Raw genomic sequence first — 22,747 nt, forward strand, 5'->3', positions numbered from 1 at the left:
TCAAATATTTGGGAATAAAATATCAGAGTCTTCAAAAATACATTGAAACAAACACTAGTGCATGAAACAAAAATATACCATATTTTGCTGTGTATAATGCTCACTTTTTTTGGCTGAAATTTTTGAGGGAAAATTAGGAATTCACATTATACATGGGTGTAATGACTACATACCATGGATATAATAATGGGCATAATAATTTCATGTATCATACATGTAAAAACATGAGTGCACATTATGCATACCAAAATACAGTATTTATGTCTGGCAAGCTTGGAAACTACACCTCAGAGTTATGCATGTGATTTCAGAAGCAAATGTTAGAGATCTGGAAGTTTCAGTTGACGGACAGTGTGCAGACAACCAAAAAAGAGGAAATGTCCTATAGGACATGTTAATACAGTTACAGGAGTTAGCAAAAGGGAAGTGATACTGTATTATGTTTTGATCAAACTCCATGTAAAATATTTATTAATGGTATTTAGCTAATTTATCTTAATTAGTTTAATTTTTAAAGACATGCTGTGTTTAAAAGTGACATCGACAAACTCAAGAAGAGTCAAACAAGGATGATTCGGGAGGTAATGACTGCAAGCTATTTTACGTGGGAAATGTTGGAAGACAATGAAGAGTTATTAACCTGGCAATAAAGGGAGACCAGGCTCCTGATAGTGTTTCAAAACAGGGATAATATATTGTATAAATAAATTATTAAACCCCATTTTGTAAATTTATATAACACAATTACCTTACATTAAGCTCTATGTTAGGGAAATGCTTGGAATTTAATATTAAATAATTGTCATATTCAATCTGAAAAACTAGTACTATGTAGTAGAAATAACAGGAAAGCACAATTTTTTACTTGATGTGTAGAAAAACCTTTTTAACAATTAGTAGGTTCTGAAGAGAGTGGACTGCCTGCAACTTTCTGTGGTAGAAAGATCTCTTTTTCATTAAAGAGATGCTTTACTTTTTAAGGTGGACTCACAGGTATTATCATTTGAATAATTATTTTTTAGAACTTTTTAGAAACATTGTAAAAATTCTGGGTGTCTCTCACTTCTTTTTCTGTTTAAAAATGGAATGTCAACTGTTTCAAAAGATTGGAAACTCACTGAGGTAGAGAAAAGTTGCTAAAATCTCACAGGAAATCAGAATTCAATTCTCGACATTATTTGCAAATTCAGGTAATAATTACTCTCTGAACTATTCCAGGTCTCAGAAAGACGTTTCTATCTTTCAGACATGCTCAGGTTTGATGAAGCTGGGTAATTAAAACAATTTTCCAGTAAAAGAGAATTTTCTTCTGATGCATTGTTGCTTGAAAATTTGTCTTTAATTATATGTTGTTGAAAGTAAGTGGTTACTGTTATTATCTACATTTTTACTTGATTTGTAGCACAAGTACAGGAGGTGTCCCGGTAGTGTGCAGTTCCTCCTAGGTAACAGCAGCATCTCCAAGAGTGCCTTAGGGTTTAATCTCTCTTGTTAAACAGAGAAAGACTCAGGGGTGGTGAAACTAGGCACAGAGTGGTGCAGGGGAGCAAGTTTGGCAGTGGTCAGATGATGAAGGATGGCAACATGGAGCTAACCCGACTTGTAGAACTCTAGTGCAGTTTATGCAGGAAATCTCAAAGAGAGACCACATCTAATGTCCATCATTTTCTTATAGCCCTCTTCTCTGTATTAAAAAGATTGATCTGTCTAGGCTGTGCTCAAAGTGGGCTGTTTTTTCCACCAGTAATAGTATTAGCTCATGACTATTAACACATATTGCCGTGTAGTCATTTGTTATATTAGAACAATAAGTGCTTTACATTCATTATGTCATCTGGTCCTCACAACATTTTTATAAATGAGGAAATGACAACGCTGAGGTTCAGGGAGGTTAAATATCTAAGATCAGACAGCTAGTGAGTAAGAGTTTCCTGGTCAACCTGACTCCAAAGCTCATAACTGTCTTTATTATTCTATAAAGGTTCCTAATAGAGAACAGCTCACATCTCCCAACATTAACTTGGTCTTTACTGAAGCCTACTTAGTAGTGTCAGAGTCTGGGGCTATAGACGTGAATGAGGACCAAGGTCCATGATCATATGAGGCTCGAAATGTAGCAGAAAGAATATCATTAAATGGATAATGATAATTAATGACAGTTTTGATAGCTGCCACCAAAGGGAAGTATAGTTTAAACCATTATATAAGAATTCAAGAACATACCTGACTTTTAAGTGTGAGATTACTGACATGGAGATTATGAGGTACATATTGCATGTAATATCTTTACTATGGACCTTCAGTTCCTATAAGCGCCCTGTGCTCATGATGAGAAAGCATTCAACTTGGTAGAAAAAGCAAGCTTCAGTGTCAAGTGGGCTAGACCCCTCACTTATGAGCTGCCCGACTTCATAGACACTTTGTCATACTGGAGGCTGCATTCTCCTGGGTGAAGTAGGCCTGACTATGGAGGCTATTGTAACACAACTTCTGTATTTTTTAAGTCACATATACTGTTATGGCCTATGGCATATAATTCCCCCATAAAACTTACGTAAGTAGAATAGAAAAATTATAAGCATTGTCTTTGAGCCCTTACATCGTAATCACATATTTTAGGAATAGAGAATAACCTAATTTAGCTTTCGGCAAGGTGTGCTGTCATTTTTTACATGATTTATTTCCTCATCTGAATTTGACCAGTGATCCAAATTCATGTTTCATTAAAATGACATGGATCTTTGAGGTTTCTCAGGAATAGCGGAAATAAGAATGTTAAATATATGAATCCCAGAATCTATTGCACTATATGCAGGTCCCCAAGAGACCTAGCATGGAGGAGCTGTCTAGTAAGTATTAGCTGCTCTTACTATATTTAAACATCATCATCATGAACATCATCATATATACAAGTCTTGTCCTTCCACTTAATAGTTGTATGACCTTGGGCCAATTACTTCAACTTTGTGCATCTTAGAATAAGCTAACTGCCTTATTCTATGTGTCTCTCCAAGTTGTCATAAATGTCAAATAAAATAAAATCATTGTATTAAAGCAAGTGAAATAATATATGTTGTGTGAAAGTACTCTGTAATTCTACAGTGTGTATATATATATATATAGAGAGAGAGAGAGAGAGAGAGAGAGAGTGTGTGTGTGTGTGTGTGTAATGGTTTAATTTGTAATCCCCAAATTATTTCCGTAGGACAGCTGAGTATTTTAGTGAAATGCTAGGATGGATTAAGGGAAGACACAGTACTGTTAGGGAAGGGGATAGAGCCTGGTGTTTGGTACTCATTTGGGATTCCATAAGGCTAAATACACACGACAGATGTGGTTTTAAATTGTGGAGCTCTTTTTATTTTGCAATCAAATCAGTAAGCTCAGCATATTTTATTTAGGGCCCCAAAGTAACTATTTTAATCATTGATGAGCACTGGTCTAATGTATTTATCTTAGGGATACTTGAGATGAATTTTCTATTTGAGAGACACCAAGGAAATCTTGAGTAAGTCTTAAAATATTTGAAGTATTATATTTAATAGGTTAACATGTTTGAACCTAAAACAGAAAAATACATTCTTAGCTTGGCCTATGCCCTTGATGATTTGGCAAACTGCCTCTCTCCTTCTCTTAACTATATTAATATCCTTTTTTTTTCTTTTTTCATTCTATTGTGACACGTAAAAGTCTGGGGGAGGAGGTTTCTAGGAAGAGCCTGTGTTGCCTCAGGTTGCATGAACTGAGATGCATTTGAGATAGGCCCTCATATAGTTAATCATATAAGTGAAGAGGGTGAAATCAATCCACTGGTGTATTTGTCAATTCTGTACATCTATTCACATCCTCAAAAATACAAGAGGATCCTTTGCTAGGACGGTAGCTGATTGTATATATTTGTGTCTCTAGCCATGGAAATTCCCCTTTATAGAGAGAAATGCTGAATTTGAAACTGCTGGGGGTAGTGGTGCAGAAGAAGGAAAAGGCGGTTGAGAATTGAAAGCACTTTGAGCATGAGAGGTGCAGGATACAATGTTAGAGCACACAGTGAGGACAAACCCCAAATACAGCAATAACACAGGAGAACAATTTGTTTTACATAGAAAGAAAGAACATTTTATGGAAAGATTGAATGCTGTTTCAGACTTTGATTCGTGCAGAAGAGAAGGTGAAATCTGGCCAGTGGTCTCCAGTTACATTTTTCTCCTGGCCGTACTCACTAGTTCTACTGATTTGAGCTATGGATATTCTTAAGGAAACTCAGTGGTTTTAAGGGCCTGGTTTTGAGGAAATAAATTACAAAGCAGCTCATTTTTCAGCAAAAGTTTTTTGACAGGGGCTAGAAAAAAATCAGTTTTTATCTAAAGCAAATAATGTAGGAAAGAGAAAATAGACCTATTAGAAAGGAGACGCAATTCACATTATTTAAAGAAAATATGATTCTGTTCCACTGGAACTACTAAGAATTCAATTTGCTGTTCATATAGACAATAATTATCACAATTCACTGGCTTTTGTATGTATTAGCAATGTGGTTTGAGACTATTATATCAAAAAGTATGTTCATAGTTGCAACTGAAAATGTAAAATAATAAAAAGCTTATTACAGTTTATAAAATAAAACAAATATATGGAACAATATGTGTAAATTTCTTAAAAATTTAATTAGATGTCTCATTTAATTCCAATCTAAATTTCATCTGGAAATATAAAGACACGAGCAATTAAAAATGTAAGAAGCAACGATGAGAGCAGTGTCCTATCCAGATGAAGAAATTGTATTATACTATGACAGCAATTTAAAGTAGTGTGATTTTGGCACCACAGTTGATTGGAAGCCCAGGAGAACACAACCGGACTCCTGGATGAGCCCCAAGTTCAGTGGTTTGCAGTTCATTTCAGAGACCCTGAAAATGCCCAGAAGTTCCTTTAGCCATGAGAGAGAGTGTGGAACCTCTGAGCTCTTGTGTCTCCGACTCAACAATAACAGCTCTGCTTTTGTGCATTTTGTATAATGGGTTCCCACATTTATTCACTCGTTTCTCATCCAAAAGGGTTTTCATTGCTGTAATATTAACAGGTGGTAGAGGATGCCTTACTAATTATGACACACTTATGAAACAGATTATATTGGGGAATCTTTACTTATTAATAGGAGGTGGGAGACTTCAGTTAGTGCTTCACCTTGGTACAACAAGATGAATTCTAGATGAATTTAAAAATAAAAACAAAAAATATTTGGAAGAAGTATTTGTAGATATTTGCATGCTTTCTGCATAAAAGGAATTTCTAGACAGAAGAACGATGTCACCATGGAAAATTTTGATAGAATTGTTAACGTGAAATAGAAAGTTTTGCATATCACCCTAAAATATCCAAAAGGTAAGCAACGAAAGAATAACTATTTTACTAATATTCAAAATCTTACCTTATGAAGAGATTTTTACATGTTAATAAGAAAAACAGAAATATCCCAAGTGTCATATCCTATCCCACAGGATATTCATTTAAAAATATCTTTATCCTCCTTAGTGTTTACAGAAGGATAATAAAAACAACAATGAATTACCACTTATTTGATCTACTGAGATAATGCTTAATACTGATAAACTTGGGGCAAAGGAGGTAGATTCAGTTCTGCTTGGTGAGAGTACAAATTGCAAAAGTCTTTCTGCAAACAATTGGCAGTATGTCAAGAGACATAACAGAACTCACATTCTTTGACTCAATAATACTCTAAAAATGTTACATTCAATATATTCTTTGGGTATCTATATTTATTAATGGATTTTTAAAGAGAATATGACAAATACCATATGATCTCACCTTTAACAGGAACCTAAACAACAAAAGAAACAAGCAAGCAAAAATGTAACCAAAGACACTGAAATAGAGAAGAGGCTGACAGTGACCAGCGGGGAGAGAGGAGGGAATTTCAGGGGAAAAAGGGGAAGGATTCACAGGAACTAGTACAAAGGACACATGGACAACAACTAACAGGGGTGGAAATGGGAGGGAGGTGGGGAAGCACTGGGGGGGTGGGCTGGGATGGGAGTAAAAGTACAGAAAACTGTACTTGAACAATAATTAAATAAAAGAAAAAAAAGAATATGAATGATGCCTACTATCAGTGAAGTGTTTATTATGATGCCCATTTTGAAGAATTCAATTTATGTGGAGAACAGTGTGACAGCTAATAGTATATACATGTATTTTATAGAATTATATTAAAAATCATATGTAAAATAGAAAAACTAGAAAGAAAACAAATATTAGTGGTGGTTAATATTCTTGGTTGTAGGCCTGTGGATGAATTTTGTTTTTAATAAAATGGGTATGATTTTCATTTTTTAAATTTTTACGGAAAGAAAGCAAGATCATTTTAAATAATCACCCATGGCAAATTTTAAAATTGGATTTTCTATTTTGTCACAATTACATCATTATTGCCCAAGCCAATTTGAACTTATTTTGATGTTCTGAAATATTTATTGGATCTATTTCTGGAAAAATCTTATTGTGATAAACGGTCTTAAAAATCCTACTTCCTTCTCTGCTCTATTGCATCCTTGACCGCATTTTCTAAAGAAGTAGGTACAAGGTGGAAAGTAATTGGAGGAACATGTTAAATTTGAAAAGAGTGCTAATTAACTGAACGCCTAGTCAAGTACTAGTATTTGAAAATGTCTTGAAAGACAATCCAGAAAGGATGGCTTGGCAGGACGTGCGAAGCTGTATGTCCAACCAGGAGACTGTTGGGGGCGGTCTGATCACTGGGGCTGGGGGGCCTGGGTGGCCGCCTCACTCTGACTGTGGCTCCTCCCCACCTTGGTGTTTGTGAATGGCTGCCTGCGAGTCTGATTCACGTCTCTGCCATGTGTCACATTATTTTGATGGTATCAATGTTTTGTTCTGTGAAGGTAATTTCTCCCTGCCGTTTGTTCTTTTAATGTTCACAGAGCTAGTTCAGTGAAGTTTGCTCAACCCAGGAACCTCTCCTTCTCTGTCTCCTTTCTCTGTCTTGCAGGAACGGAGGGTGGCTTCTGGTGTTTGTGTGGCTTCATCACTTCCTTCCTGCCTCTCATCCAGTTCATGATGTAATTCTTGGCACTTTTACTTCCTTTGTAGAGTAGGATGTGATGTCATAGAGAAGGGGACAGGGCTATCCAAATTCTCTCAATTGCTGGGAGGAGCTGCCCAGGTGTGCTGAGGGGCCTGTACTCAGGAAGAGAAACAGGGAATCCTCCACAGTGAGTAACCCCACTTTCAAGTGCACCCAAATTTTCGTTAAAACATTGCCCAGTACACCGGAGTTTCCTCTTCGGCCCTTTCTCGATGTAATCAGTTTGCCTTTTGGACATTCCCAGTTCAGCTCAATTTTCCCCCTTTCTCTCCTTTCTCCTCTAACCCAACCCCTTCTTTCTGCCATCCTGTGCCTCTCCCCGCCAGTCCCCTTCTTCCTTGCTTGCTTACTTGTGTATGTCTGTGTCTACTGACCTTCTGCCCATATCTTCTATGAGAGACCATGAATGTCCCCAGCATTGCCCATCATTTGGGGTGAGGCCCACCCCATATATAGTCCATGTGACCACAGCATCTCCTTCCAGTGATTCATAAGTACGCACTTCTCTACTTACAGTTCTTCTTATTTTAAAAATTCTGTCAGCTTTTTTTTGTTTTCATGTCTATTTCCCTCCCTTCCCTGTGGTCTAATCTTTCCCATTTTCAGCTCTATTGTGCAGTTTCCTTCTTGCCTTTTTTCAGCAATATTTTTACACATTAGTCCTCTTCCCTACGCAGCTCTGCCTGCGTTTCTTTCCCCCCTTTCCCAGTTTTCAGTTCAGCTCTCAGTGTCCCCCTTTGCGAGGACAATTTTTCTTCTTCCCTAATGACATGACCTTTCTAGCATAGCTCGTATTTCTATATTCTTTAAAGAACTTCCCAACTGTGACTAAGGGACTGATCTGGACTGGGAAAAATGGGGAAATTACCTGGAAAGTAGACAGGAGAAACCAGGAAAGGAGCCCCAGTGGTGAGGTGGGGCTGCCTGTATGAAACTCATTGGAGGACCTGATGAACAGAACCTTCACCAGTGACTTAGTTGAAATTTGGCCATTGATAGCAGGAGCAATCACAGAGCTATTATAAGCAGATTTGAAAGCCTTTTCAATTTATAACTTTTAGAGTGCCCCTGTTAATTCTTAATAATTATGAGCCTTCCAGTAAATCATCACAAATCAAAACTCTAGACTCTTTAAGTTGCACAGGGCCATGACTTGTGCAGAAGCTTCTGAACAGCGTCTTTAAGTAGGTGCTGTCTGCCCTTGGAGGAAGTCGTGGTGAAGACGTGTGCAGACTTGTTTCTCGTACCCAGAGGCGGCCCCGGTTGTCTCTGTTGCTGAGCAGTGTGGTCACTGCTCTTTACTGCTTTCAGTACATGCAGTTAAGTCCCTGGCTAAATAAAAGAAGTTGGTTTCCAGGGCGGACGGTCTAATGCCTGTGGACATAACTGTGTCCTGTGTATTCCCCACACTTTAAGGAAATCCCTTCTACTCAGTAGAAGTAGGACAGAGAGGGAGAGAAAAATGGGACTCCGTTTGTAAAACTGAGATAGGCTGAATGGGAAGAGGCAGGGGTTTACTTGACATTAATTGGAAAAGGCAAAAGAAAGGAAACTGAGCTGAACTGGAAAGCACACTGTAATGAGTTACTTGGGTTTCTGTACGCTTCTTTCCATTTTGGTCATGAAGGACCTTTTTTCTGATTTTCTTTTTAATGTAAAATAGGTTGATCAAAATGTGAATCCAGTGTGGTTATTTCTAACCAGCACTTTGTTCTATGCTCTTGGTGTAGTACTCAGGCTCCATGTTTCTTTTCCAAGGTCCTGGAAATTTAGGAAACATTTTAACAGCCTGAAAGCATGTCTTTAACCATATAATACTAGCAATTTTTAATAAAGGAAATGATATACATTTATTAACTTGGTTTTTTTAAAGTTTCACCTTTATTATTGGTGTGTATGCCTTTGTGACTTTTTTAAAAAGAATGGCCCCTATATGTTGCAGAAATTGCCATAAAGTCCAGAAAAAATTACATTCTTTCTTTGGACACTTCAGTTGTGTGATGGGACCTTATTTTGATATAACAGCCCCTTCCCCTGTAAAATTTTAAGGGAACACTGCATGATTCACTCGTTTTCATTTTGTATGCTTCCATGCAATAATCTATGAATCTTATGTTTGTTTTTATTTTTCAGGCACTAGAAAAATACCCCAACTCACCAATGACAGCAAAGCAGATATTGGAAGTCATTCAGAAAGAAGGGTTAAAAGAAACAAGGTCAGTATTTATATTTGCAACATTTCCCAATTTATTGATTAATAATGGCCACTAGTTGTCAAGCAATAGATGTAGCTACCTTTTCATATTATAGTTGATTGTGAATTAACTAATGGCAAATTTTGTGTGGCTGCCAAATATTTGGATGACCAGATATTTCCTTGGAACTCCTTGTTGGCTTAATAAATTATACTGGGTGGATTAATATTGAGCATGCTTTGTTAATAAAGCACAGCGCTCTGTGAATTATCCACTTACTGGAACCCTCCCCCTTCTCTTTCCTTAAGAGGAGACTGTGTTTCTGAAAGTGAATAGTGAAAGAGAAACACTTTTACAGGCTGAATAGACAGGTCCTAGGATATAAAGATGAGCTCACCCTGAGAAAATTCCAAGTGCCAATAAATGTGGCTGAAAATATAGTCCTCTTATATTTAGAACTTCTATACTTGGAACGTCATTAATTAGTTATTGAGCCTTTTAAGAATGGTATTGAGGTATGATTAATACAGCATAAAATACAGCATTTTAAATGTACAATTCAGTGGTTTTTAGTATAGTCACAAATCTGGCAATTATTACAACTTTCTAATTTTAGAACATATTCACCACCTTAAAATGAAGCCCTGATACCCATTAGCAGTCATTCACCATTCCCTTCTCCCTGGCCCTTGGTGACCATTAATCTACTGTTCCTGTCTGTGGATTTGCCTGTTCTGCACATTTCACATATATAAAATATACAATATGTAGCCTTTCGTGATGAGTTTTTTTCCACTTAGCATAGCTTTTTCAAACTGCATCCGTGTTGTGGCATGAATCAGTACTTCATTCCTTTTTTGTTGCCAAATTATATTCCATTGTATGGATATGGCACATTTTGTTTATCTATGATGATTCTTTATTTTTATTTATTTATTCATTTTACAATTTTGGAGTTAAGGAGAAAAAAAGAAGTTTGTTAGAGGATAAAATAACCATAGCATTGTTGTGTATGTATGTTATCAACTGTGTTATGTAGAGTGAATTTTTTTGTATGAAGTTTGTTTACCAGCAAGCCACTGAGCATGCAGTGGCGGTAACCTGGTGAAAATGAAACCTGTTGAGCTATCTTTTGAATGGTTTGACTGATCCGGAGATAGAACTGCTGAGAGAAATGAATATCCCCCCAAGGTGAACTCTTCCTAATAAATCAGTATTACCTGCAACTTCCAAAACTGTAAAGTGTGGGCGATATCAGCCTCTACCTGTGTAAGATGCATCTTTTGGAAGTGAGTTCATGAACATCACAATTTAGTGTGGAATGGTCCAACTAGGCTCAAATTTTTGTCTTTCTTAGAGGCTTTCTCTGCCCGTTCTGAAGGAAGAGACTGAGGAATGTAACTACACATTACGTGACTGCGTTTGCGGTGATTGTTCTTCCACTGAGTGCAGGCAGCAGTGGGGAGGGACATTGCTGACAGAGAGAGCCTCACAGCCCTGTGAGGGGAGAGTCTGGTCTCCAAGCCAGGTGTCAGTGTGAGGAGTTGGAGAGCAAAGTGGGGGCACCTGGAAACTGATTCTCTCCTTGCTGCCTGTCAGAAACCTTGAAAATAGTTGTGCCATTTAGAAAGCACTGAAAATGTTTGTGCTACAGCCAAAAGAAAGAGGGGGTAGCTCCTATCGAATGTGGGGTCTGTGCCAGGGGAATCTGCCAACACAGACATAAAAAGCACGCCTTATATGCACACATTTGAAATTTGTTCATTACATTATTCTTCTCCACGGGGGTGACTATGTTGTTATGTACCTTGAGATATAAAATTTTTGTACCCTGGCTCTGAACAGCATTTTAATTATATTTATTATTATAACAGCATTATTTCATCTTTTTCAAAATACCTCTCTTCCCAGAATGGCACATTAAAGGGTTTTAAGCATATGTAGTTACAGTTAAAACAAACAAACAAAAGAAATAGCTTCTTTAAAGAGTAAAGAACAATGAAATAGAAAACCTCACTTTTCATTCCTCTAAATACAACCATACCTGTGCCCCACCCCCAATACTGTGTTCTTCTGTAAAGAAAAAAGATATTTTTTGCAAATGCTGATAAACCAGTGCAGTAATATTGAAAGTAGCTGCAAAGAATTTGCAAGTTGAGCAGGCAAAGAAAAAATGATAGTTCTATTTAAATTCTGTTCTGTAAAATCAGTTTTATATCAAAGGGCCTCAGATTATGCATTTTATGTTCTCATTTATTTCTAAATTTGTTTAAATCTCCTTCCTCCTGTCAGTGGGGACCCGTTACTTATGGCCAGTCTATCAGCCACCACTCTTGTTTCCTCTTTCTAGTTTGCATCTATAAAAGGAAAGTATATAGATTTTGAGTGAGTTTTGGGGCTTTCCTACATGAATGTATGTTTTAGGAAGCAGATTCTAACATTTATTTTGCCCACTTAATGTACAGTTTTGCTACCTTTTGTGTTCTCCAAATATTTAAGGTAGCTGAGTAAGTGAAGTGTAACTGTATCTAAGTAGAGTTACATTTAGAAATCTCATCATCATGAGGTCAAGCATAGCTGTTTAGTTTCTAGGTATTTAGTAATTATGTATTTTTTCAAGAAACCAGGGTTATGATATGCCTGGTAAAGGGAGGGGAGTGACTGTGAAAGTTACTAATGTGACTATAACCCCCTGGTAGTCTCCTCTGCGGATGAGAGGTCATGTTAGCAGTGCTCTCGCAAATACTCCCCACCCACGCACTGAGCATCCTAGAAAAGAGGATATTGGTTTTGTAATTCGACATCTTTATAAATCTGGCTTTGGAATTGTGCCATTTGTCTCAGGTACCCTGGCTGGGGGGCGGGGGTGTCTTTTATTCTGTGTTCCAGGCACAGCTCCTGTAGCATTTACCTGGCTGTGCTGTAATTTTGTCCTTGTAGGTCTTCCCATTGGTCTGTGAGCTCTTTCAGGGCAGGTATCTAGCACTCCTAGTACTCAAGAGATACTCAGTGATTATTTGTTGAGTAAATAATCTTCTTTATCAAGATGTTAATTTGCTGGTGCCTGGCGATGACTTTGGCTTGCGTTTAGAGAAGCTGCTTGTATTTGTCATCCTCTTCAATAGTTTGCTGTAATCAAAAGGAATCTAACGGTTTTTGTGGGAGTCCCATTCAATATATGCGTGCCGTTAGTCTCCAGCAGCTCATCTACGAACAAGTAAGGTTATTATACTGTTGCTTGTTTTCAAACACTGGAAGTGCTGTCAGTTTAAACTTGTAACATAAAAGAAAAAATACACCAATAATTTTGGCAAAGCTGATATGACTGTTTGAATGTGTTCAGTATATGTGATATTGTTAATTTATTTGACTGAGATGAAATTCTTGACACCTTATGTGATCTTTTTCAAGTGACACTTTAAATTGCATACTCTTCATGTAGACAAGATAAAAAGAGGACATCTTTTTCTCTATCATGTTCTGCATATCTTTTTCATGTTTTGATGAAATGTGTAGTGTATGATTAAATTCTATTTGGAAAAGCCAAACTGAAATATAGACTTTCTTTCCATGTGGTTTTAAAAAGGTCTGGGAATATAATAAATTGTTAGGATGGCAGATTTTTTTTTTATTGAAAAAATTAATAGTACCATGGCCTGATTTCCTAGAATTGTCTTTTTGATGAAAATATATTTCGGTAAGTTTTAATTTCCTTCTCTATAATAGCATAGAAGATTCTATCAATGCAGTTTTACTCTGGTCCATCTCTATACTTGCTCTTCCTGATTCTGACTGATTATTTTCAGGCTTCTGTTGCTCTGTGTTTATGACTTGCCAACAATTGATAAAACAGCAGTATGAATGCTTTTCAGATGATCAGAATCTTGTCATCAGTCAAATCGCAATGCTGCTTGTAGAGAAGGGATAAAAACATGCGTATTGCCATCTGAGTCTTTCATGGATGGGTGTCTAACCTGCCTGCTTGGGCTCTTGGCTAAACATTGCCACTTCCTTGGGGAGTTAGCATGCTGCTGTAGAATATGGTCTTGTCTGCAATAAATACAAGTATTTTTAGAAAAAGAGGGGTAACTCCAGTTATGTTGGTTTGGCTGCTGACTTTGGGAGTTGTCTAATTCCGTTTTTCTGGTTTTAGTTTGCTGTTTCAGACGTTATAATTCCTTTACAAAGAGGACTGAGGGATTTTTGATGCCCGAGAATGTTTTTCTCTGCTCATGTAATTGTTAAAGCAATGCTTCCAAAGGAATGTGAGCTCAGTTATAGTGACCTGTCTGGTTCGGAAGGTCAAGGAGCAAGGCTTGTAACACTTACTAGCAAGAGCAGAACAGCTGTTCATCAGTGAAGCATAAGTTTTTATGTGTTGGGCATTATCATTACAAGATTCCTGTCATTAATGCAGCATGAACTGTGGTATGGTTTTCCTATTATTTGATAATAAGTAAATAGTTTTTTAATGGAGGTGAGGCAGTCATAAAACAAAGGCAAGAAAAAGTTCTTGCAAAGCAATAAAAAAACCACACGTGAATCATACTTGGGTTGGGGCAGGGCAGTATTTATGAGGCACCTTTTTACATTTCAGTTGCCTTACTTAAAAAAAAATCTGTGTTAGATTTTATCAGCCATTTACAGATCAGCAGTCTATAATTACCTGTCACAGTAGGGACATTTGAAAAGGTTTATAAATAATCTTTGTTGCGTTTCGTGTTACTCAGAATATGGGCATATTTTTTTTTTGATTTTGCAATGTGGAACATGCAATTGACAATCTAAGACTTTGTAATTATTCTGTTATCATTGAAACTTTTTATTCCCACTGATAATTCTGAGAATAAATTTGTTTTTAGCTACTTGTCTTAGGGCTTTGCATGTTATCTGTTTTCTAATTTCTATTATGATACATGGAAATTAGGATCTCCACTGGGCAGTGGTCTATTAAAGATGTTGCAATTTTCCAGGGGAATAAAGTGTCAGAAAATTCTATTACCATGTATAGTGACAAACAATAAAATTTCCTGGCATTTTTCTCGGCGAGATTTATGTTTCTAATTAGTGCTATAGGAGATGATTCTTTCTTGCTGCTGAAATGTTTTGTCTGGAGATAAGAAAGAAACACAAATAATTTCTACTGCGAAATCAATTCTTATCTCCAGACTCCATGTTGGCATCCATCCTTTCGAACTGAAATGGTGGGCGAGCTTGTTTGTGTAGGGGCATTTTACAACTACAGTGTTAACTCACAGTGTCATCCCTGCCATTTGCCCATGTTTAATCCTCTCATTGTGTGAATGGTGGGAACCGTCAGCTACTTAGGGATGGATGAGACAATGGTGCTATTAAACAAACGTAGGGCCATCTGAGTATATATATGTATGTAGGTAGGTGTGCACATGAGTGTGTATAAACAAGCCTTTGGAATATATAATCTATCTCTCAGTTGACATAGATTTTTCTTGTTATCATTACTCAGATTAGAAATTTAAATTAAATTCATTCCTAACTCTCCACTTCCCTACTACCCCCGTGCCCATGTGCTACTGGGCTAGTGTTAGTTCTGTTTCCTAAATACAACTTTCTTTCTTGGTATCCCCACTCTTTGCCACTCATTCATTCAATTGTACATGTATAATTTCTTTTTAAAATTAAATCTGTTGGGGCAGAATTGGTTAATAAGATTATATAGGTTTCGAGTGTCTGCTTTTATAATATGTCATCTGTAGATTACATTGTGTGCTCACCATCCAAAGTCAAGTCACCTTCCATCACCATATAGTTAACCTGCTTTACCCTTCACTACGTTGACCCACCCTCTTCCCTCTGTAGCCACCATACTATTGTCTGCATCTATGAGTTTTTGTTTGTCTTGTTTGTTCATTTGTTGTTTTGGGTTTTATATCCCACGTGTAAGTGAAATATGGTTCTTGATTTTTTTTTCCACCTGACTTATTTTGCTTAGCATAATGTTTTCAAGATCTATCCAGGTCATTTCACAAATGGCAGTATTCCATCTTTCTTATGGTTGAGTCGTATTGCATTGTATGTATGTGACGCATCTTCTTTAATCATCCATCAAAGGGCACTTTGGTTGTTTCTGTGTCTTAAGCACCATGAATGCTGCGGTGAACGTGGGGGTGCGTGTATCATTACAAATAGTTATTTTCAAATTTGGGGGATATATACTAGATTACTATTTGTCACCATATACAAAATCACAAAATGGGTCACCTATAATTTCTTAACTAGATTAACACACTGTCTTCTTTAAACGCTCTCTCCCCCTTCTTAAATTCATTTTTGTTCTCAAGAAATACCACCTACAGTAGCAAGTTGTTAACTGACAACCCACAATATTCCAGAGAATGTATTGCAGCTAGTAAAGTCTGCATCAAAAGCTATTGTCAGTTGTATGTTCAGTGATAATTAGATAAAACTGGTATGATTCTTTTTTCCTATTCAGATGACATCTGAATAAATGTATGATGTTATGATAATTCAGAGTACAATTAGGTGAGATTTTTGAAATTTCAACCTGGTATTTTTATACCCATTTGGTTCCTCCCAAAATGTATCACTTAGTATGTTGTTGGATAGCATTATTTTCCCTTTTGTACATAATTAATTAGCTTTAAATTAACTGGTATAAAACTTGTATGTAAGAATTCATAATTTATATGTGGATATTACTACTTGTTTTAAAATAATTATGTAATTTGTCAAGTGAAACTATTTTTACTTAAAATTATTTTTATATTAACAAAGTCATTAAGATAATTCTTCAAGGGGATGATAAGATTATATATTACTCTGGAAGCATTTCCTGAGTTAAAAAATGATTATGTGAAATGTTACCCTGTGGGATCAGTTTTAAACTCCTTAGCACACCCCTAATGAGTCTGTACTTGGGCCACTAACAAGCCTTTGTGTTCAAGCATCTGGGGTTGCAGCCACAGTTGACTACTTGCCGTCCTGGTGAAATTTCCCCCATTATCATTCATGAACTCTATAGTGTGTGTGTGTGTGTGTGTGTGTGTGTGTGTTGGAGGATTGCATTTCTGGTAGTCATCCCATTGGTCCATAAGAGGCAATAGAATTAGATTGCCAAATGGGGAGGAAGCGATTTTCAGATAGAATGCCTCACTTAATGTATCAAAGTTGGAACAGCACTTTTCCTGGTTCCCAGATCGAAGCCATATGTGATGGGCTTAATCTGCCGAGGCAGCCACAACAAAACACCATAGGCAGGATAGCTTAAACAATAGAAATTTATCTTCTGACATTTCTGGGGGTTAGAAGTCCCATATCAAGGTCTATCAGGGTAGGTTTGTGATGAGGGCTCTCTTCTTGGCTTGTGGATAGGCACCTTCCCGCCATGTCCTCACATGGCCATTCTCAGGTGTGTGTGAAGAGAGAGTGAACTCTCCAATGTCTTTTATAAGCAGGCTATTCCCGTGAGATCAAGGGCCCATCATTATGTCCTCATACAACCTTAACCACTTCCTTAGAGGTCCCATCTCCACATTCAGCCACACCAGGGGCTAGGACTTCAGTATATGAAAATTCAGTTCATAACAGTGATTCAGAATTTGGAAATTTATGTTTTCAGAATTCATGGCATACCATAAGAATATTTCTCAAATTTTGAGTATCTGGATTATCTTGGAAGGTATTCTCATAACAATATGCTTAAAGCTGCACTGTGCTTCCATTTTAATGTACTTCTAGTGTGTGTTTTCATGTTATTTGTAACATAAACCAATAGAATATTTGAGGTGTTTTGTGTTCAAATAAAATGTGTAAATTCACATAACATAAATTGATTTGGATTTTATTTGAAGCCTTTGGTAAAAATAGCTGTGGTGACTGCATATATACCTCAAGGCATCAATATTCACTAAGGTATGCAATTACAGCTATGAAATGGCCATTTCTTAATACACCTTTTTATTTTGTCAAACTTTCTCCACTCTTCCAAATAATTGAACTAAAGGGTAATTTAGGTGATTTCAGCTTTATCAAGATCTAGGTATAATTTACTCCCGAAATACTGAACTCTCTATAAACATTTCAGTGCAGAAATAGAAGCAGAAATGGATATAAAATTACATTTGTAGATGAGCCTTTCTAAGGATCTATGCAGGTGAAAATCTTTGGGGAGGAATAGGCATTTAACTGGGGTGATTTCATTTAATTTTTGGCATTTTTCTCTGTATCTCTTCATTTCATTGCTTGTGCTCTTAATTGCCACATGCCTAAATGATTTTAGTTTTGCTTCATTGTTTTGAACTTGCAGCGTAATTCAAATGCAAAACAGTTGATACGCTGACATGGGGACTTCTTTTTATAGTTGATTTGTTTTCAGAGGAATAAAAATTATGACAGTTTGTTAAGCCAGGTTTTCTAAAAGCTACAGTGCATAATTCCTAAGAATAAGTTTTAGTTCTTTCAGGGCAATTAAGGACTATTTACCCTATACCCTCTGACATGCCTATACAAAATCAAATTAATAATTATTGACTGGGAGTATGCCTGAAATTTATAGACTCATAAATAGAGAGCAGGCTGACAGCTGATGGGGGATTCTGGGGGAATGAAGGGATGAGCAAAAAAGAAAAGAAATAAAAAAACTCATGGACATAGACAACAGTGGGGTGATTGCCATGGGGAGGAGGGGTGAGGGAAGGTAGAGGAGTGTATGGGGGGATAAATGGTGATGGAAGGAAACTCGACTTGGGTGGTGGACACAATACTGTGTACAGATGATGTGTTGTAGAAATTTGCACCTGAAACCTGTATAATTTTGTTAACCAGTGTTATCCCAGTAAATGCAATAAAGAAGAAGAGAGTTGATTTCTATTCACATATTTTTTAAAAGTTAAAGCCTGTTCTGGGTGCTGTGCAGGGCTTCTGTTCTGGCTCTGCTTTATCTTCAGTGGGTCATCATCTTCTGGCCAGGTTCACAGTACTCAGGTATGTAGGCACAGAGCTTTTTCAGGTGCTTAGTAGTCAAATTAAGGAACATCAGAGAAATGAAAATAAAGTCATGGAGATACAGGTATTGTAATATGAAGTCAGTTAAACTCCATACCTACTATGCTCACTGTGTAAGATCCTGGGGGTTTTGTGGATGCTTTAAGGCATGTATTCATTCCATTCTCACTCATTAAGCATATACTTTGTTCTCGAGACTGTAAAAGTTGTTGGATTAACAAAATGTAGCCCCTGTTTTTGATCTACCAGCGCAGTTGCAGACCATTGTTCTCTGCGCCATTTCATTAGGTCTTTTAACCACTCTCTGGGAAGCATTTAGCCCAGTGAAAAATGTTTTTTAATTATTATTATTTAAATTTTTTTTAAATTTAGGAATTTCTAAATTCTCTCTTGAATTCTGAATAAAATATACTATTTTCATCATGCCAAGAAGTGATGCCTTTCCATCACAAATATAAGCTTATTATTGTAGGGAATACACATCTGTCTCCATTCGTTTGCTGAGATACCATATTTTATGCAGTGTGTCAAGTGGATTGAGGATAGCAGGCTGAGCATTAAAAGAATAACTAACTTTTTCGTCATTAAACTATATTAGGCCCAATGTTAAGGATTTTACATCAATTATCTTTTAGGAATCTTTGAAGTGGGTTGATGCTATATTTCCCATATTATAAATAGAGAAACTGAGGCAGTTTATCCAGCTAGCAAGTGACAAGGATTTCATGTCTGATTTAGAACCAGTTGCACTTGACCTTTTAAAATACTTATAGCACGAGCCTAATGAAGTTTTTATTAAGAAAAGTATTGGTGATAAAATTCTGGTGAGTAAATTCTTCTCACCCCCCTCAACAGTTTTTCTGGCTAATTGTTGAGTGTCTTATCTATTACTGATAATCAGGACTAGCCTGTAGATATAGGTGTGTTGAGACTCTTTCAGTTCAAAGCCTAATTGTAAACAGGCTTGAAGAGTGAAAAATATGTTTCATAACCCGCTTCGATTTGGAGGATACAAAGACTCAGATGAACTTGTCATGCCTGTCCCCCCTGAGGAGTGTGGCCATGAGGGAAGACCCGGGCCCATGGACAGCAGCTGGACATATCTGAAATGGAACTTCTTGCTGTTCATTTTAGAAGGTAAAGCTGAGCTGGTGGGAAGCATACCTTGAGGAATGGAAGAGCCAAAGACTTTTTAGGACTCTTACTGTTTTCTTGTTGGTACTGAACTTAGAGATTGGAACTTGTTTCTGGGGAACTTGCTAAATGGGACTGGTCAAACAAGAGTTGCTAACAAAATGTAGGTAGTGCAAAAGGCAATATTAGAGGGTGGAAGTTGCTACCCGTGTGAAACAACTACATGAAAATAGATAGGTAGGGAAGGTTAAGTCAGTGATATTGTTCTCCTTTAAAGAAATGCATCTAGGGAGGAAAGGGGGTTTGGCTGGGGTGGGGGTAGCAGTGTGGGGGGAGCAGAATGCAGACAACTGTAATTGAACCACAATAAAATAATAAAAAAAGAAAGAAAGAACTGCATCTAGGGAAAGGAAAGCAGGCCCAAATGAATAAGTGCGTGCAAGTTCAGAAGCATCATTACTACATTTTAAGGGAAATTTGCTTAAGCAGAAAACAATCATGTATACTTTACTGTTATAGAGAAGCTATATCTTAGATACTTACCCACCCTTCCTCATCTCAACCCTTCCTTGTATTTCCACCAGGAGGTATAAAAACACCACTCTTCCTTCTTTATTTTCACAGAAGACAGGTATAAAATTTCCAGGCAGAGCACATCCTCTTAAGGTCACTGCGGCTAGCCTGAATTCATCATTTAGTTCTTCTGTAGCATGTCTGCATGAAATAGAACAATTTGTACAATAATTATTGTTTAATTTGTTGCTTAATTTGTATTTATTGGAGGTGACCTGCTGGTTGAGATATATATATACACACACATACATACATACATACATACATATGTACATACAGGGTCTGGCACAAATAACACCCCTTTTTATTACAGAATCATAAGCATGTAATTCTGTAACATAACATCATACTCAAGCAAACCATATGACATTTTAGGTAAAATGTTCAAATTGCTGTCCATCTCATGCAAAGCATTCACATACCCTACCAACCACATTCAAGCAGGCATTACTTCTGCTGGACTGTATATATATGATATTCATGAAGATTTATTGGAACAAGTTGTTGCTAGTGGGAGAGTTTCAAGAATGGCTCAAAGTTTACATTCTTAAGTATTTGGATTAGCAAAGATCATTTGGGAATTCCCCCATATTTCCAAACCCAACAAAGGAAGTACTTAATCAGGAATACAGAAAGTACTATTTGAAATTACAAAGAATAGATTTTCCTGCTCACTTCTTTTATCCATCCTTAATATCGGAAACGTTAACTTGATTTTTCAATTTTAGAATTTCCTTAATTTACTTTTTTTAAATGCCATTCTTTTGTATCAGCCACTTACAACTTTTAGTTTTCAAAGTTTTATAAATTAGTCTGCATATTAGATATAGTGATACATTCTTATCTGATTCTCAAGAGAGTGATGAGGAATTGTGAAACAGTGTCTATAGAATTTTGAGTAGGAGCAGATCATTATCTAAATTTTAAATCCAGTCATTTCCTTACACAATTTTCAACTCCCTGGTCACTGAAGAAATTCCCTAGCCTATCTTAGAAGTATTTGTTGTGATAAGAGAGTAGCGGGCTGAATAATTCCACACAGCTGAGGGATCACATCCTTTGGTAAAGTCAGGAATAGTTTATACAGGCGCCATTTGCTGGTATCATTACTATCTCATTGTTAAGCCATGCTTTGAGAATATATTTGAAATCAAACTTCTTTAAAATCATAAGACATTCAGAGCAGCCTCTCCTGCGTTAGGATGCAATCTAAGATGTGAGTGAGGTCTAAATCAGAACTTAACATTTTGTTTCTGGTAAGAACTTTGCAGGCCTTATGGTCTTAAACTTTTATTTTACATATTAATAAACTAAGGCTTAGAGAAGATGAGTTGTCCACCATAATAAAACTAGTAAAACTAATAAAACTATGAGTTGTCCACCATAATAAAACTAGTAAACTTAGAAGAGACTGATTATTTCAGAATTTGAGAAGAATGTGTGAAAGGCGAGGAGTAAGGATAGCCAGACCACATAAAGAAAAGACAAATCTTCTATACTAAGGTACTATTATACGGGACATGCCTTTCAATTGATTTTCCTGAAGTGGTGGGTTTTCATTGATTCAGTCACTCTCTGTTACCTGATTTTATTTGCCTTCAGTAGTACATCTTTGTAACACTCTTGGCAGGAGTTAGGGGTACAAGAGAGATTGTACCATAATGTATACTTCAGACGTTAATCTAATATTCTTGATTCTGACCTCATTGGCTTCTTGTCACCATCAAGACCTTCCTTGCCCAAAGGAGGACAGTGAGAATAAGGGAAGCATCACCTCCTGCTTTGTGGACTGATGTGGAGAGCCAGTGAGCTCAGTAAGGCACAATGCCTGAGATCATTTTATTAAATATGCTTATTCTATTTATTTGTAGGGCTGCCTGTAATATGAGCTAATATGTGAAGCAAGGGCAAATAGATTTGCCTGCAGACAATTTGATGCAAACGAGCCATCCAGCACCCACTGTTCTTTCAGAATTGCCCCTTTTGGACTCTTGCAGCCCAATCCATTTCTTCACTGACACTGTGATACAATAGTTACTAAATTTTTCTCTCTTCTTTATAAAACATAAAATGGATAACAATAAAGTATTTCAATGTGATCACAATAAAATCAGGTGGTCTGACAAGTCCAATGGGTAAATGACAACGTTGTCAACTAATGTGAACATACAGCAAAAATCTAGTTTTCATTTATTGATTCTTTTTTTTCTGGCATTAATAACTCAATTGGCTTTTCTTGATAAGTGAATCTTTAACATATCAATGCATATGGAACATATATAATGATAATTTTATGGACCAAATGAGGTTAAATCCAGGACAATGTGGAGCTCTCAAACACTTCCTGTAATGAATTCATGATATATTGTCTTGCTCTTACAAGATAATGATGTAGAGCTCTGATCTTTCTGGGGTATTTACACAGATTAAAATTTAAAAATGAATTTGAAAATCTATTATAATTGTATATTATTGATTATATTAAATGTTTTACAATTAATTTAAATATTTTAAGATTAGGTATTTCCTCAAGTTTGAGAATTGAGAACCAAAAATTTATTTTTAATTTGTATTTACTTTATAGCATAGCCTATTTATATAAATTAGTGTACGTGTTGGCATGGGTATCATGGAGTCCCAAAATTAGCGGTTAAGTCAAGTAAAAGTTCATTTATCATAGTCTCCTTTCAAGGTACATAGTCCAAGGAATGATGAGAGA

General features: G+C 36.6%; 1 protein-coding gene across 1 annotated transcript in view; it reads left to right on the forward strand.

The window, feature by feature from the left end:
- The window catches only part of ASXL3 (ASXL transcriptional regulator 3), a 174,067-nt gene that overhangs the window by 27,799 nt on the left and 123,521 nt on the right, over positions 1–22,747 (forward strand). The window contains exons 2-3 of the mRNA XM_053664127.1: positions 9,257–9,339; positions 20,638–20,640. Of these exons, the coding sequence (XP_053520102.1) occupies positions 9,257–9,339; positions 20,638–20,640 (86 nt within the window). The remainder of the gene's footprint in view (positions 1–9,256; positions 9,340–20,637; positions 20,641–22,747) is intronic.

The sequence above is a fragment of the Artibeus jamaicensis genome, unplaced genomic scaffold (genome assembly GCF_021234435.1).
Source record: "Artibeus jamaicensis isolate MK-2021 breed Jamaican fruit bat unplaced genomic scaffold, CSHL_Jam_final contig_354, whole genome shotgun sequence".
NCBI classification, from domain to species: Eukaryota; Metazoa; Chordata; class Mammalia; order Chiroptera; family Phyllostomidae; genus Artibeus; species Artibeus jamaicensis.